At 47.9% G+C, this 16,336-nt stretch overlaps 1 protein-coding gene across 3 annotated transcripts; it reads right to left on the reverse strand.

The window, feature by feature from the left end:
- Positions 1–1,809: 1,809 nt before the first annotated feature.
- LOC147990430 (uncharacterized) lies at positions 1,810–13,830 on the reverse strand. 3 transcript variants are annotated; one of them, XR_015599412.1, is made up of 4 exons: positions 13,428–13,830; positions 11,939–12,010; positions 2,416–9,176; positions 1,810–2,306 (listed from the first exon to the last, which is right to left on the reverse strand). XR_015599412.1 is itself a non-coding variant. In XM_087516277.1 (3 exons), exon 3 carries the CDS (start codon positions 7,259–7,261, stop codon positions 5,123–5,125), a length of 2,139 nt encoding a protein of 712 aa, XP_087372403.1. In that variant the 5' UTR covers positions 7,262–9,176; positions 11,939–12,010; positions 13,428–13,830; the 3' UTR covers positions 1,810–5,122. The 3 variants fall into 3 exon arrangements, 1 of the variants encoding a protein (XP_087372403.1); XM_087516277.1 differs by having other exon boundaries at positions 1,810–9,176; XR_015599413.1 differs by lacking the exons at positions 1,810–2,306; positions 2,416–9,176 and adding an exon at positions 10,321–10,621 and having other exon boundaries at positions 13,428–13,817.
- Between the last annotated feature and the right edge of the window lie 2,506 nt (positions 13,831–16,336).

The following is a 16,336-nucleotide window of genomic DNA, read 5'->3' on the forward strand; positions in this document are numbered from 1 at the left end:
GGGCGGAATCCGCTGGGGAGGCCAGCAGCGCCGGCATCGGGGCCCCTCTCATCGAAGATGACGTCGATGAGTCGTCTGAGGAGGAGGCCGAGGCTGTCAAGCCCCCGGCCACGGGGAGAGGGCATGTCCTGTGGCGGGCCGTCTCTGGTGAGCCGGTCCGGCCCGGCAGGACCGCACAACCGCAACAACCTCCAGAGGCGCCCATGAGTCAGACGAGGGCCGTAGCAACGGGGAAGGCAGTGAAGGTTGCAGTGGCGAAGAAGAAAGCAGTTGTCCCTTCTTCGGCCAAGCGTCCCCGAACTCCACCTGCTTCCCCTCCCCCCGCAGGTGATGACACGGAGGTCTTCTTTGACCTTGGGTCTCTTAGCCCGAGGAGGAAGAGGAAGGTCGCGAAAGAAGAGGCGGAGGATGAGTGAGTGTCTTAGTTTTTGTCATCTCCGTCCCCTTGGATCGTTCCAGTTTTCTTGACTTGTTTTCATCCTCGCAGGGATAGGGAGACGCTGGCCTAGAGGATGGCGAAGAGGTCCAAGGCCTCAGTGGGCGGCCAGCCCCCGGGGGCACCTCGAGTACGCCGCTGGTGGTGATGGAGAGCAACCCGGAGAGCAGCCCCCGGCGCAGCCCCCAGTGTGCGTTCATCACTCGCTCCCCATTGATGTGCGTTGGGGCACGATTTCTTGGTGCTCACCTTGTCGTGGTTGCAGTAGGAGAACGGCAGCAGGAGGAGCCGCTGAGGGCCACCCCCAACATGCCGCCCCCATCGACCACGCCACCCCGAGGGGGGTCCCGGCAAGGGCGCTAAGCACCGAGCCCATGCGCACGGAGGAGGAGGAGGCGAACCCGGGCGCCGGCAGCTCCATCCCGGCACCGTATGTCGGTGGGGAGGGGGCCACTTCGTCCCAGCTTGGCACAGGTGAGTTGTTTTCCTCCCATTCCCGCTCATTTTTCTTCTTTCAAATTTTGATCTTGGCTTCGCCTCATTCTCCTTCTCGGTACCCAGATCCTTCCTCGGCGGACCGGGAGGACGTGGACACCGTCAACGGAGATGTCGCCAGAGAGGCCGCAGCCACGGCCGAGGCCGACGAGATCGCCGCTGAGGAGGCCACCAAGGACGTTGCTGAGGACGCCGCTGAGGGGCCTGCCGGGGAGACCGGCGAGGCCACTGTCGAGGAAGCCGGCAAGGGGCCTGCCGGGGAGGCCAGCAAGGCCGCTGCCGAGGAGGTGGGGGTTGACAACCAGCCTTCCTCCTCCGCTGCTTCTGGCTTGGGCAAATATCTAAAGGTGGGAGACGACTTGTTCGTCCACCTCCCATGGACGGCGAGCACCAGGGCACCCGCCGAGGGGGAGGTGTTCGACGACGAGGTGCTTCCCGCCGCCGGGCTCGAGGTCGTTGACGGACCGAGCGCCGGTGGCGGCGATTCACAGGAAGAGTGGCTCCTCCAGAGCATGAGTGCCAGCTTCCACAAGCTTCAAGCACTTCACCGTTCCCGCCTGGACAAGGCCAAGTCCAGGATGGCAACGGTGGACAAGGCGGAGGCGGACCTCGAAGGGCGCATCGCCGAGGCGCAGGCTTGGTGATAGAGGCAAAGGTTTCCCGTCTTTCAATGAGATGGTGGTTATCGTTTTAGAGGAAGTCGACTTTGACAATCCGACTATGAAAGTGCGAGGACGTCGCGCCTTAGCAATCGCTAAACCAACTCCGAGGGGTTATTGACCACGCGGGAGCACGATCAACCTGACCACGAGGGCCTGTTTCTTGCGAGCAAACGAAGAACAAGCAAGAAACTGAGATTACAATCTGGATATTGTGAATATAATATGAAAGCTTTATTGATCAAGGTGGGGTTCTGTGACGTCTTGGTCTGGTCGCTGGATACAAACGAAGTACGCGAAGTTGCAGCTATGGCGAACTTTTAATCTAAACAAAACCCAAAGTCTAAACAACGCCCTAAGGGCTGTATATATGGAGGAAGATGGGGGGATTTCATGGCCCTTGGAGGAGGGGTCTGAAACCAACCCTAACTCTTGTTTCCCCACACATACGGACTCTAAAAACAGCCTATACTTAAGTATTTCGAAAATACATGGGCCTGGCCCAATAATAAGGTGACGCAGCACCTAAAATAGCCTTGGATGAAATTTATGAAGTGGCATCTTGTATATTTCGTCCAAGGCTTCATGCACTCCTTATGGTGGCTTCAAAGTCCTGAAATCATCACTTGTGACTCCGTTCTTGATCCCCTTGCGCATGCCATCATCTCCATGCTTGAACTTGCTCCAAGGTTCATCTTTCTTATCCAAGCTAGGCCCTTCATTTGTAAGCAAAACAAATGTATCCAATTTAGGCAGCATCATATTCTCATGAACATTAGAATTGTTACTAAGAAATGAAAGTACGTGATAATTCAATTGGCGTACACGAGCTCTAGTAATTGGTCCAGTATGTATAGCAGCAGGGGTTGTGGGTGTAACAATGGTATTGATGTCCTCATCATCCTCCCCTTCTTGAAATGAAGTCGTCCTCGACGAAAGTTCATCGTCCTCACCCAAATAAGGCTTCAAATCTGCAATGTTAAAAGTGGGACTAACACCAAAATCTGCAGGCAGCTCAAGTTTATATGCATTATCATTTATTTTCTCTAACACCTTAAATGGACCATCAGCACGTGGCATTAGCTTTGATTTGTGCAAATTAGGAAATCTATCCTTATGCAAATGTAACCAAACAAGATCTCCAGGTGCAAACACAACATGTTTTCTACCCTTATCTCCAGCAAGTTTATATTTAGCATTCATACGCTCAATGTTTTCCTTAGTTAACTCATGCATTTTTAAAATCAATTCAGCATGTTCTTTAGCATCAAAATTAAACTTCTCCGAAGATGGAAGAGGCAACAAATCAATAGGTGCACGAGGTAGGAAACCATACACAATTTCAAAAGGGCACATCTTAGTAGTAGAATGCAATGAACGATTATAAGGAAATTCAATATGAGGCAAGCATTCTTCCCACATTTTCTTGTTATTCTTCAAAACAGCCCTAAGCATATTAGACAATGTTCTATTGACTACTTCAGTTTGTCCATCAGTTTGGGGGTGACAAGTAGTACTAAAAAGCAGTTTAGTCCCCAAATTAGCCCATAAACATCTCCAAAAGTGGCTAAGAAATTTAGTATCATGATCTGAAACAATAGTATTTGGCACACCATGCAGGCGAATAATTTCACAAAAGAACAAATCAGCAACATTAACAGCATCATTGCTTTTATGACATGGTATAAAGTGTGCCATTTTCGAGAACCTATCGACGACAACAAATATGCTATCCCTCCCCTTCTTTGTTCGAGGTAAACCTAAAACAAAGTCCATAGATATATCCCCCCAAGGAACACTAGGTACAGGCAAAGGCATATATAAACCATGAGGATTGAGTCATGACTTAGCTTTTTGACATGTAGTGCAGTGAGCAACAAAACGCTCAACATCCTGTCTCATCTTTGGCCAAAAGAAATGTGTAGCAAGTATATCCTCCGTCTTCTTGACGCCAAAGTGTCCCATTAATCCTCCTCCATGCGCCTCCTGCAACAAAAAAAGACGAACGGAGCTAGCTGTAATGCATAGCTTGTTAGCACGAAACACAAATCCATCGTTAAGAACGAACTTGTTCCAAGTTCTCCCTTCCTTACAATTCTGCAATACATCTTTAAATTCAGCATCATGCACATATTGATTTTTGATGGTCTCCAAACCAAATATTTTAAAGTCAAGTTGTGAAAGCATAGTATAACGACGAGAAAATGCATCAGCAATAACATTTTCTTTACCCTTCTTGTGTTTAATGACATAAGGGAAAGTCTCAATGAATTCAACCCATTTAGCATGTCTACGGTTCAGTTTTGCTTGACTTTTAATGTGTTTCAAAGATTCATGATCAGAATGTATAACAAATTCCTTGGGCCATAAATAATGTTGCCATGTTTCTAAGGTCCGGACAAGAGCATATAATTCTTTATCATAAGTAGAATAGTTTAGACTAGGCCCACTCAATTTTTCAGAAAAGTATGCAATAGGTTTGCCATCTTGTAATAACACACCTCCTAATCCAATTCCACTAGCATCACATTCAAGCTCAAAAGTCTTATTAAAATCAGGAAGTTGGAGTAAAGGAGCATGTGTCAACTTATCTTTCAATACCGTGAAGGCTTCTTCCTGTGTGGTACCCCAAACAAAAGGCACATCCTTCTTTGTAAGCTCGTTGAGAGGTGCAGCAATGGTGCTGAAATCTCTCACAAAACTCCTATAGAATCCAGCGAGGCCAAGGAAACTCCTCACTTGTGTGACCATTTTAGGCTGCGGCCAACTCTCAATAGCTTCAATCTTGGCTTTATCAACTTCAATTCCCTGTGGAGTAACAACATAGCCAGGAAAATATACTCGGTCGGTGCAAAAGGTGCACTTTCCAAGGTTACCAAACAAATGTGCATCACGTAGAGCAATAAAAACAGCACGTAAATGTTCCAAATGTTCCTCCAAAGATTTGCTATAAATCAATATGTCATCAAAGTAAACTACCACAAATCGTCCAATGAAAGCACGTAAAGCTTCGTTCATTAATCTCATGAAAGTACTAGGTGCATTAGTTAACCCAAAAGGCATGACTAACCACTCATATAATACAAACTTAGTTTTAAATGTTGTTTTCCAGTCATCTCCCAATTTCATACGAATTTGATGGTATCCACTACGCAAATCAACTTTGGAGAATATTGTAGAGCCACTCAATTCATCAAGCATATCATCTAGCCTAGGAATAGGATGACGATAACGAATAGTAATATTATTAATGCATCTACAATCAACGCACATACGCGACATATCATCCTTTTTCGGCACTAAAATGATAGGAACAACACAAGGACTAAGGGATTCGCGTATATAACCTTTCTCGAGCAGTTCTTGTACTTGACGCATAATCTCCTTCGTCTCCTCTGGATTGATACGGTATGGTGCACGGTTGGGTAATGATGCACCGGGAATTAAGTCAATTTGATGCTCAATCCCTCTAATAGGTGGTAATCCCGGTGGCACGTCTTGTGGAAAGATGTCAGCGAACTCCTGCAAAATGTTAGTGACAGCAGGAGGCAAAGAGGAAGGCACGTCTCTCGAATGAAAATAATGCCTCTTTGCACACAAAAGCATAGCAAACATATTTGCTAAAATCTAGATCATCAATATCAGATTTGGTGGCAAGTAAACATGCACTTTTCAATTTAATTTCAGAAACAACACTAGATGGTTTATTATTAGGCTTCATTTGTTGCTCAAATTCTTTTGCCACAATCTGATTTTCACTCTTATTTTTCTCCTGTTTTGCTTTATTAGCTCTATTAATATCATCTTTCAAAATGGAATCAGGAGTCATAAGAAGCAAAGTAATATTTTTATCCTTATGAATAAGAGTATACTGATTGTTTCTACCATGGTGTACAGAATTTTTATCAAATTGCCATGGTCTACCAAGTAATAAGGAACATGCTTGCATAGGTACCACATCACAATCAACATAATCAGCATATGTAGAGATACTAAAATGCACACGAACAGTGCGTGTTACCTTAACCTTGCCGCTGTTGTTGAACCATTGGATGTAGTAAGGATGTGGATGTGGTCTTGTGGTGAGAGATAGCTTCTCCACCATCTCCATGCTAGCCAAGTTATTGCAGCTCCCTCCATCTATGATGGCGCGAACAGAACGTTCCTTCACAACTCCCTTTGTATGGAACAAATTATGTCTCTGATTTTGCTCAGCTTGTGTAACCTGCACACTCAAAACACGTTGAGCAACTAAACATTCATATCTGTCAGCATCTTCAGCAGCCATGTATTGCGTCTCATGGTCAAAATCCTCTCCACCGTGTTCTTCATGTGTAATAAGAGCCAAAGTCTCCTCATCATAGTCACTAGTGGACTCATACCCACCATCCTCAGTAACAATCATCACACGCTGAGATTTGCATTCTCTCGCAAAATGTCCTCTTCCCTTACAACAACGACAAATAATATCACTTGTGTGCCCTATTGATGCCATGGAAGAAGAAGAACTCTGTGTAGGCCCAGCAGGTGTGCTCTTGGCAGATAGTGATGGTTGTGCTTGCTTTCTTGTATCACGGCTGGAGGTGACACCTGATGGAGGTGCTGGTGCAGTGGAAATAGAGGATGCACGTGGTCTCCATGATGAAGATCGACCTGCAGAAAAGTAAGTTCGCGCCAATGCCTGTCGATCCTGCACTTCACGTTCAGCTTTACAAGCAAGATGGAATAAACGAGTGATATAAGTATACTCCTTATACTCTAGAATGGTCTGAATCTCTCTATTTAATCCACCCATAAAACGTGCAAGCATAGCTTCATTCTCCTCAACAATAACACATCTAATCATCCCAGTTTGTAATTCCTGATAATATTCTTCTACAGAATTTTTCCCTTGTCTTAAACGCTGCAATTTTTGAAGTAATTCACGTTGATAATATGATGGGACCCAACGAGTACGCATAGCATTTTTCAAAGCAGCCCAAGTAGCTGGAATAGGATATAATCTACAATGTTCAGACGACCAAACACATGCAAAGCTAGTGAAAGCACAAACAGCAGCAGGAACACGTCTCTCCTCAGGATATTGTAAACATGTAAATCGTTGTTCAGTTTCTAACTCCCAAGTAAGATATATATCAGGAACATATCTACCCTCAAATGGTGGAATGTTCAATTTCAGTTTAGGGAGATGGTCATGATCACGTACCTGAGGTGGTTGTGCATCCCTACCATTGCGATGATATGCATGAGGACGACCTGGTGGCAGTGGTGCTGGTGGTTGCACGTAGTTCTGGTTTTGATCAACCTCATCCTCGTAATGGTCCTCCACCTCCATAGTAGCAGCAGAAGCTACAGAAGCATCAACAGCGGCACCAGAATTTTGACCAGGCTCAAGGGGAATGCGCAGTGCCCGTCCCACTTGATTTGGAAGGCGATGTTGTTGTTGTTGTTGTTGTTGTTGTTGTTGTTGTTGTAGAGGTGCGTTAGGTGCAGCCGGTGGTGGTGGTGGAAGACGCGCGAGAAATTCATTAAACTTGTTATCGAGCTTTGTTTCGAACGTCTTCTCCATGCCATCTATTTTCTCCATGGCCTCTTCAAATCTGTTTAGCACATCTTGCACCTGTCCACTCATCATTTGCTGAAATTTATCATGTAGCTCTTTGTTCGTCATGTTCTCTCAATCTATCTCGTCGGCTTGTGATCCTGCCATGGTTAGCATCAATAGAAACACACAAGAATATGATCCTACAGACTACTAGGAAGTGGTGGTGGTGGTGGTGTATCACAAATCCGGCAAGCAAATCTCAAATTCTTACCAGTTCTTACCCAACAGCAGGTGGTGATCGGCAACCATTGTAGTCAAAACTCTCAAAGATTGGATAGAGCGATTGCCAGGTGGTGTCAAACGCATGATGTAGATGTATGTGGAGCTGGGAAGGCTTATGATATGGTAGCAAAAATGTCAGCAATAATCAATTCAGAGATGCAAAGTTAAATAAACGCTCAACGACGGTACTGTGCTGGTCCTAGGCTAGACCGTACTAGAGACGCGAGCCTAGAACACAAATAAAATCACGGCGCGGCACGGCACGTAAACAAGGGAGGAGCACTCTCTGAATTTTTTTTCCTTTTTTTGCACTTTTTTTCCTCTTTTTTTTTGCTCCACAACAAATTTTTTTCGAAAAAGTCTACAAATGGTCTAAAAACTGCCTAGCCAGAATTTTCCAGACTTAGGTTTTTTTTGAGTTTGGAACTATTTTTCTACTGCGGGTAGCACGAAAGTTGGGGAGTCCGACTCTGTCACGACTCGAAGTATCGCGTCATCTGAAACTCGAAAACAAAGCAACAAATACTAGACTCGGACTAGGGCTGGTAGCGGAGATGAATCTGGTGGAACTCGGACTGGTGGCGGCGATGAATCTGGTGGAACTCGGACTGGTGGTTGTATATGGCGATGGTATATGCGGACTCGGATTGGTAGTTGTATATGGTGATGGTATATGTGGACTCGGATTGGTGGTTGTATATGGCAGCGGCGATATATATGGTGGGGTGGTGGTATATGGCAATGATGATGATGGTGCAACAGCGGCGTGACAACCTGTGAACAGAACTCGAAACTCTAAGGGACTAGACGCTAAGACCAGCAACTCGACACGACGATGCAACCGCAAATTCAACAAAGCAAAACTCTAAAAAAATACTATGCAAAGGCTCAGATTGGTTCGGATATGATGACCTAACCCTATTTTTTGGCTTTTTTCGTGGACTATAGGTATGAAGAACAGACTCGACCTAAACTACGAAAAACTGTAAAATCTCACCGAGTAACCTGGAAATCTGATACCACTTGATAGAGGCAAAGGTGTCCCGTCTTTCGATGAGATGGTGGCTATTGTTTTAGAGGAAGTCGACTTTGATGATCCGACTACGAACGTGCGAGGACGTCGCGCCTTAGCAATCGCTAAACTAACTCCGAGGGGTTATTGACCACGCTGGAGCACGATCAACCTGACCACGAGGGCCTGTTTCCTGCGAGCAAACGAAGAACAAGCAAGAAACTGAGATTGCAATCTGGATATTGTGAATATAAGATGAAAGCTTTATTGATCAAGGTGGGGTTCTGTGACGTCTTGGTCTGGTCGCTGGACACGAACGAAGTACGCAAAGTTGCAGCTATGGCGAACTTTTAATCTAAACAAAACCCAAAGTCTAAACGACACCCTAAGGGTTGTATATATGGAGGAAGATGGGGGGATTTCGTGGCCCTTGGAGGAGGGGTCCGAAACCAACCCTAACTCTTGTTTCCCCACACATACGGACTCTAAAAACAGCCTATACTTAAGTATTTCGAAAATACATGGGCCTGGCCCAATAATAAGGTGACGCAGCACCTAAAATAGCCTCTGGACGAAATTTATGAAGTGGCATCTTGTATATTTCGTCCAAGGCTTCATGCACTCCTTATGGTGGCTTCAAAGTCCTGAAATCATCACTTGTAACTCCGTTCTTGATCCCTTTGCACATGACATCATCTCCATGCTTGAACTTGCTCCAAGGTTCATCTTTCTTGTCCAAGCTAGGCCCTTCATTTGTAAGCAAAACAAATGTATCCAATTTAGGCAGCATCATATTCTCATGAACATTAGAATCGTTACCAAGAAAAGAAAGTACCTGATAATTCAATTGGCGTGCGCGAGCTCTAGTAATTGGTCCAGTATGTATAGCAGTAGGGGCTGTGGGTGTAATAATGGTATTGATGTCCTCATCACTTGGTTCCGCCAGGCCTGTGAGGAATTTAAGGCCGCCCAGGACCAGCTGGCCGAGCGCAAGCTGGAGCTTGTCATGAAGCAGGCCGATGTCGAGAAGGCCTAGAAGGCAGCGAGTCGACAGGCTGCCAAGGAGGAGGCCGCTCGGCTCCAGCACCAGGCCAAGCTGAACTCCCAGGAGGAGGACCTTGCCGCTCGTGAGGAGAAGCTTGACGCTACACTCCACGGCAAGGACGAGGAGGTCCAGGAGCTTGTTGTGCAGCGGACCCGGGAGCTAGAGCAGAGACACGAGGAGGCCCTCAATGCTCAGGCCCAGGCCCATGCCGGCAAGGTGAATGAGCTGGAGGTGGAGCGAGACGAGCTGAAGAAGCAGGTCCTGGAGCTGACGGGGGAGAGGGACGCGGTCAAAGCCACTTTAGCTGATGCGCAAGCCACGGTCTTCGCCAAGGCCGAGCTGCTCTCCACGGACAATGAGTCCATCAAAGACCTGAAGCTGAAGCTGGAGGGCCTTGAGGGGACGCTCTTGGAGGTCAGGGCCCGGGAGGAGACCCTGACCAAGAATCTGGAGGAGGAGAGGCAGCTGCGGAAGAACGACGCTGCCAGCCACGCGGACTTCGTGGCGGGCGAGAAGCTCTGGATGAGCCGCCTTGTCGATGTCGCCGGCAGGATCACCACACGTGCAGTTTTTCCATACACAGGGCAAGATCATCGAGGACGATAACCTTATATATAGAAAGGAATTATTCAAAGTTTTGCATGACTTAGCTTTTCTGCCGCTGCGTGAGCGTTCGCCGCGTCCATCGAGGACGCCATTTGTTCGGTCGTCTTCTTGCTTGAAGTGACGACCACGATGAAGCTGTTTTGTGACGCCCCCGATTTGACCGTACACTAATCATACACGCAAACGTGTACGATCAAGATCAGGGACTCACGGGAAGATATCACAACACAACTCTACAAATAAAATAAGTCATACAAGCATCATATTATAAGACAAGGGCCTCGAGGGCTCGAATACAAGAGCTCGATCATAGACGAGTCAATGGAAGCAACAATATGTGAGAACAGACATAACTTAAACAAGTTTGCCTTAAGAAGGCTAGCACAAACTGGGGGTACAGATCGAAAGAGGCGCAGACCTCCTGCCTGGGATCCTCCTAGACTACTCCTGGTCGTCGACAGTGGGCTGCACACAGTAGTAGGCACCCCAGTGTAGTAGGAGTCGTCATCGACGGTGGCGTCTGGCTCCTGGACTCCATCATCTGGTCGCAGCAATCGGGTATAGAAAGGGGGAAAAGAGGGAGCAAAGCAACCGTGAGTACTCATCCAAAGTACTCGCAAGCAAGGAGCTACACTACATATGTATGCATTGGTATCAAATGGATTAAGGCTATCATATGTGGACTGAACTGCAGAATGCCAGAATAAGAGGGGGATAGCTAGTCCTATCGAAGACTACGCTTCTGGCCACCTCGATCTTGCAGCATGTAGAGGAGAGCATAAGGTAAGTTCACCAAGTAGCATCGTGTAGCATAATCCTACCCGGCGATCCTCTCCTCGTCGCCCTATCAGAGAGCGACCACCGGGTTGTATCTGGCACTTGGAAGGGTGTGTTTTATTAAGTATCCGGTTCTAGTTGTCATAAGGTCAAGGTACAACGCCAAGTCGTCCTGTTACCAAAGATCACGGCTATTCGAATAGATTAACTTCCCTGCAGGGGTGCACCACATTTCCCAACACGCTCGATCCCCTTTGTCCGGACACACTTTTCTGGGTCATGCCCGGCCTCGGAAGATCAACACGTCGCAGTCCTACCTAGGCACAACAGACAAGTCAGCACGCCGGTCTAAATCCTATGGCGCAGGGGTCTGGGCCCATCACCCATTGCACACATGCACGTTGCGTACGCGGCCGGTGAGCAGACCTAGCCTCCCTTATACAAGAGCAGGTGTTCCGGTCCAACCCGGCACGCGCCGCTCAGTCGCTGACGTCACGAAGGCTTCGGCTGATACCACGACGTCGAGTGCCCATAACTATCCCCGTGTAGATGGTTAGTGTGTATAGGCCAGTAGCCAGACTCAGATCAAATACCAAGATCTCGTTAAGCGTGTTATTTTGAAATGACCGCGAATGCCGACCAGGGCCAGGCCCACCTCTCTCCTAGGTGGTCTCAACCTGCCCTGTCGCTTCGCCACAAAGATCCACACAGAGGGCCGTCGGTAAAGTATGTCCTTCCAGCTCCCAATTCGTGAATCAACCGCGGGTACTCCTTGAGCCAACCCAACTTTAGTCATCACATGTATCATGTATAAAGTACATATTATATACCCGTGATCACCTCCCGAGTGATCACGGCCCGATAGTATAGCATGGCAGACGGACAAGAATGTAGGGCCACTGATGATAAACTAGTATCCTATACTAAGCATTAGGATTGCAGATAAAGGTAACAACAGTAGTAGCAAGGACAGGCTATGCATCAGGATAGGATTAACGGAAAGCAGTAACATGCTACACTACTCTAATGCAAGCAGTATAGAGAAGAGTAGGTGATATCTGGTGATCAAGGGGGGGCTTGCCTGGTTGCTCTGGCAAGAGAGAGGGGTCGTCGTCGACGTAGTCAATCACAGGGGCAGCATCGGTCTCGGGGTCTACCGGAGAGAAGAGGGGGAAGAAACAGTAAATATAAAGCAAACATAGCATCACAAAGCATAACGTGGCAATATGATGTGCCGGGTGTGACCTAACGCATGGCTACACGATATAGGTGAAGGGGGAATTCAACCGGGAATGTATTCCCGGTTCCGGACCTGTGTCAGACAGATGACCGGAGGGGGAATGTTCCATGTTCAGATAGTTAGAGGCATCTAACAGGTAAACGGACTGCGAACTCGGATTCGTCTCGTCGTTCTGAGCAACTTTCATGTATAAAACTTTTTCATCCGAGTCACAGATTATTTTATATGAATTTCTGAAGTTTAAGCAATATCCTAGATTTATTATTAAACAAAAATAGGGTTATTGCACCAGCATGATGTCATCAGTCGGCTGATTTGGCCATGGTCAACCCTGACGTGTGGGGCCGGTCAGTGCCATGTCAGCAGTTGACCAGTCAATGTTGACTGGTCAACAGGGTCAGCGGGGCCCGCATGTCATTGGCTCTTACTTTTTAACAGGGTTTTGTTTTAATTTAATTTATCCTAATTAGTAGGTGGGGCCCATGGGTCAATGGGGTTAGGAGGGGTTAATTCTGTTAGTTTAGTGGGGATTATCCCCACTAACCAATAGCGGGGGGCACGCACTGGAGCCGAAGGCCCGGCGGGCACGGCCAGCAGCGGTGGCTGCGGGCAGGTGCGGCAGGGCGGCGGCCACGCCAACGACCGAAGGCGGACGCACGGCCAGGCGGCGGGGCGATGAGTAATTGGGCGGCAGCGGGCGAGCGGCGATGGGCGAGCGGCGACGGGCTCGCTCGCGTGGTCAGGCGAGGCGAGGCGCGGCCGGCGATGTCCTGGGCGCGGCCGGGGCAGAGCAAGGCAGAGGCGAGCTCGGCCGACGGCGGCGGCAGCGGTGCGCAGCGGGCAACGAAGCGAGCAGCAGTGGCAGAAGTAGAGCAGCAGCGACAGTAGCGTGCGCGGGCAACGGCGAGCGCGGCGGGACGCGCGCGCGGACTGGTGATGGGGCTAGCAGGGCGTGCCGTGAGCGCGGACAGGCGTGGGGCGGTCAGAGTGGTCCGCAGCGGCGACGGCGGCCGCGGGTACAGGCAGCAGCGGGTCAGCCGCAGCAGGGGAGCGAGGCCGCGCGGGGCCGCGGAGCCGCGGGCGCGGTAGCGGCGCCGTTCAGGAGCGGTGGGAGGGTGCGTGCGCACACCAGGAAGGTAGCAGCGGGGCGCGGGCGAGCAGCAAAGTGGCGATAGCGTGGGCGGCAACGCGAGCAGCAGCCGAACAGCAGAGTTGCAGCGGCATCACAGAGCAGGGCGGGCAGACTCGTGCGTGGTCGGACACAGCGGGGGAAGGCAGCTACGGCCAGGGGGGAAAGCAGGGGAGAGAAGGAGGAGGGTTGGGGGCTCACGGCCGTTGCAGAGGAGGCCCGGGGACGTGCTGCGATGGTCAGAGTTGGGGAGGATGGAGCAGCGCGGTGCGGCGGTGGTCGACGACGAAGATCAGGGCAGACGGCGTCAAGGCGGCTCGCCGTCTGCAACCCAGCGACGCAGGCGATGTAGTCGACGCCGAGGACCTCCCAGGACACGAGCGGACGGATCACAAAGGCCGGTGGCCACGCGCACGGCGAGACAACAACGACGAGCCCGCTTGGGCGAGCGCACCTCGGCGGATCTGAGGAGGGGAGGGGAGAGGGCGAGTGTGTGGGGAGGAGCAAGTGGGAGAGGTGGCAGGGGGAGGCTGAGGCATCGGCCTTATCCTCTCGCCCACCGCCGGCGAGATGGTCGGGCGGAACCCGCGCCCTGTAGCGGTCAGGGACCGAGGAACAGGAAGGAGCGGGTTGGGCATCCAGTGCGGGGGAGCTGGGCCGGCCAGGTTGGCTAGGCCCAGGGTTCAGTGGGCCTCTCTCTCACTTATTTACTTTTTAAGCTTTCTTTCTTTTATTTTTGAAAAGCAAATAGTTTCATAAATAAAAACAGGATCAACACCTAAAGTTGTGTTGTAATTATACCACTGCCACATAAGTTTGGGAAACTAAAAATAAAATATTTTAATATTTTATTAATTGAAAAAGCATTTAAATAATTGTTTTTATTCTGTTTTAATTTATTTTAGGTCATTAAAACACCATTTTAAAGTGTTGGTTCACCACCAATATTAACAAATGATTATTTGCAACAACTTGAACTTTTTAGTTTTAAAGTCTGAAACCTTTTATACTCTCACTTGATTTTAAAATTTGAATTTGATCGGGGGTTGAATCAATGCGAGTTTATCAACAGTAATCGTGGTGATGTGGCGTCATTAGCATAGGGTTAGTGTAGCTTAATTATCCGGGCGTCACAATTCTCCTCCACTACAAGAAATCTCGTCCCGAGATTTAAGAGGTTGTGTACGGAGGAAAGTTCTGGTTATGAAATTCTAACGAGTCTTCTCGGTCTTGGTTGCTCTTCTTGAAGAGGTTGATCCATTACGTCGATGTCTTCATTTCTCTGCTTCAGGTCATCATGGTGAAGTCATCATCCTTTCTTCGGAAATTTCATCGTACTTACGAAAGTACAAGGGGTAACTTCGGAAGAACGGACCTTACAAGGTTGACTATCTGGCAGATAACTCAGAGAATGTGGTAGAAATTAACTCTCGAATAGATACTTCAGAAAATATTGAGAGTAAAGTAAGAAGGTACCATGAGAATTCTCGAACGGATAGGCAATCTTTCGATGTCTGAAACAACATGCGAAAGGGTTCCAGAGCAACGAGATTGAGTATTGCGTCTGTTACCAGAATAGATCACTAGGACGGTGGCCCGTGAATTACATGCGAGGCCACGCGCGAGGAATAACTTTGGGAACAGGGGGTGTACAGGAGAGTCAGGTTTCGATCCTGTGGAACTATGGGTTATGGGCCCACCATGTGGTTGAAAGTGGGAAGGGCATTGACATCTTGCACGGTCATGATAGCAAGACATGTCAGAGGGTAGCCTATCAGTTATGTTGGCAACATTGTCGGTACCAAGGGCGAGGGACGAAGAGAACCATTTTCCTGCTCGTTGAAACGAGGCGGACCAGTAGGAAAAGTTCTCGTCCGTCGGTGGTTACCGGAATGTCATCAACAAAAGTAACAGGGTCTTACTGACAGAATTGTACACCGAGGGCTTTACATAAGCAGGGAAAATTACTTCTTAGATCATATAGATCACAAGAAGGTTTAAACAAACCAATGGAAAGGAAAAAAGTGATTATCAGGTTTAAACAGAACAATGGAAAGGAAAATGTGTTTAAACACATATTTCAAGGGTATATCCTTCCCAAGGACAAGCAGAGTAAGATATCCATGACAGGATATAATGTAGAAAACTCTTTAGGTAAGGGGAGAGAAATTTCATGACATTACCCATACAGCGGTGTTTGGATAATGGACAAAGAAAAATTAGCGTTGTGCTTCAAATGCTCCTATTGAAAAATCGGAGTACCACAGACATGCTTCGAGATAGCATTGACATGGTCTTCAAGCAAAGGTCAGACTTTGGATACTGTAAGGATTCATCAGGAACAACTTATAGAATAAGTATTACAGTTTCCTCATGGAAGAATGAATAAGGAAACTATAACAGTAGGTCCTACGGCCAGGTGTGTTGGGCATCACATCACCTTACCGGGTCATAAAATGTTATAGCTCTTGGTAATATGTTTCCAACCATCATATATGACCGAGATTCAGATCTGATTGGTGTCAGAATACCTCAGACTCGGGATGCCTGAGAAGAAAAGGTGCAACACAAATTGACGAGAAAACATTGCAAGATTCTCGAGAAAAGAACAATGGAAGCGAGTTCCGAAACAAGAGTTCATCATTAAATCAAGGAGAGGGTGAGGAGGTGGATGATGACTCAGCGACCATTCCTCCAGATTTCCAAAAAGATGGGTTTCCACAATCATGTGGACAAGGAGATAACATTTGTTAGATCAAATGATATAATGGGGTGCTCAAGGAAAGCATACACCATTGAACATTGATTGAAGGTGCACCTGAAATATGGGCTGGGTCGCACGATCAATGTTAGAATGGTGACTAAATGAACAAAAGAAGTAGAATGAAACTATCGACCATTCACTTCCAAGCAATAGAGTTGCTAGAAGTTTTGAATTTACACCTCAAAGTTTGAAGCCGGTATTCCGACTAGAAACCACACGGGGACCAAGAAATGAACGGAGATGGCGAGAAGTAATACTATAACAAGAATTCTTAAGAGGTGGAGCATTTCTCACAACATCCTTGATATAAAAGATGATGATAATCCAAGGTGGAACATAACATAAG

This window comes from Triticum urartu, chromosome 1A (genome assembly GCF_056163025.1).
Source record: "Triticum urartu cultivar PI428250 chromosome 1A, HENAU_Tu73, whole genome shotgun sequence".
Lineage (NCBI taxonomy): Eukaryota > Viridiplantae > Streptophyta > Magnoliopsida > Poales > Poaceae > Triticum > Triticum urartu.

Bases quoted from the DNA above. Each gene is read 5' to 3' on its own strand.
- LOC147990430 (XM_087516277.1), bottom strand. From the start codon at position 7,261: ATGACGAACAAAGAGCTACATGATAAATTTCAGCAAATGATGAGTGGA.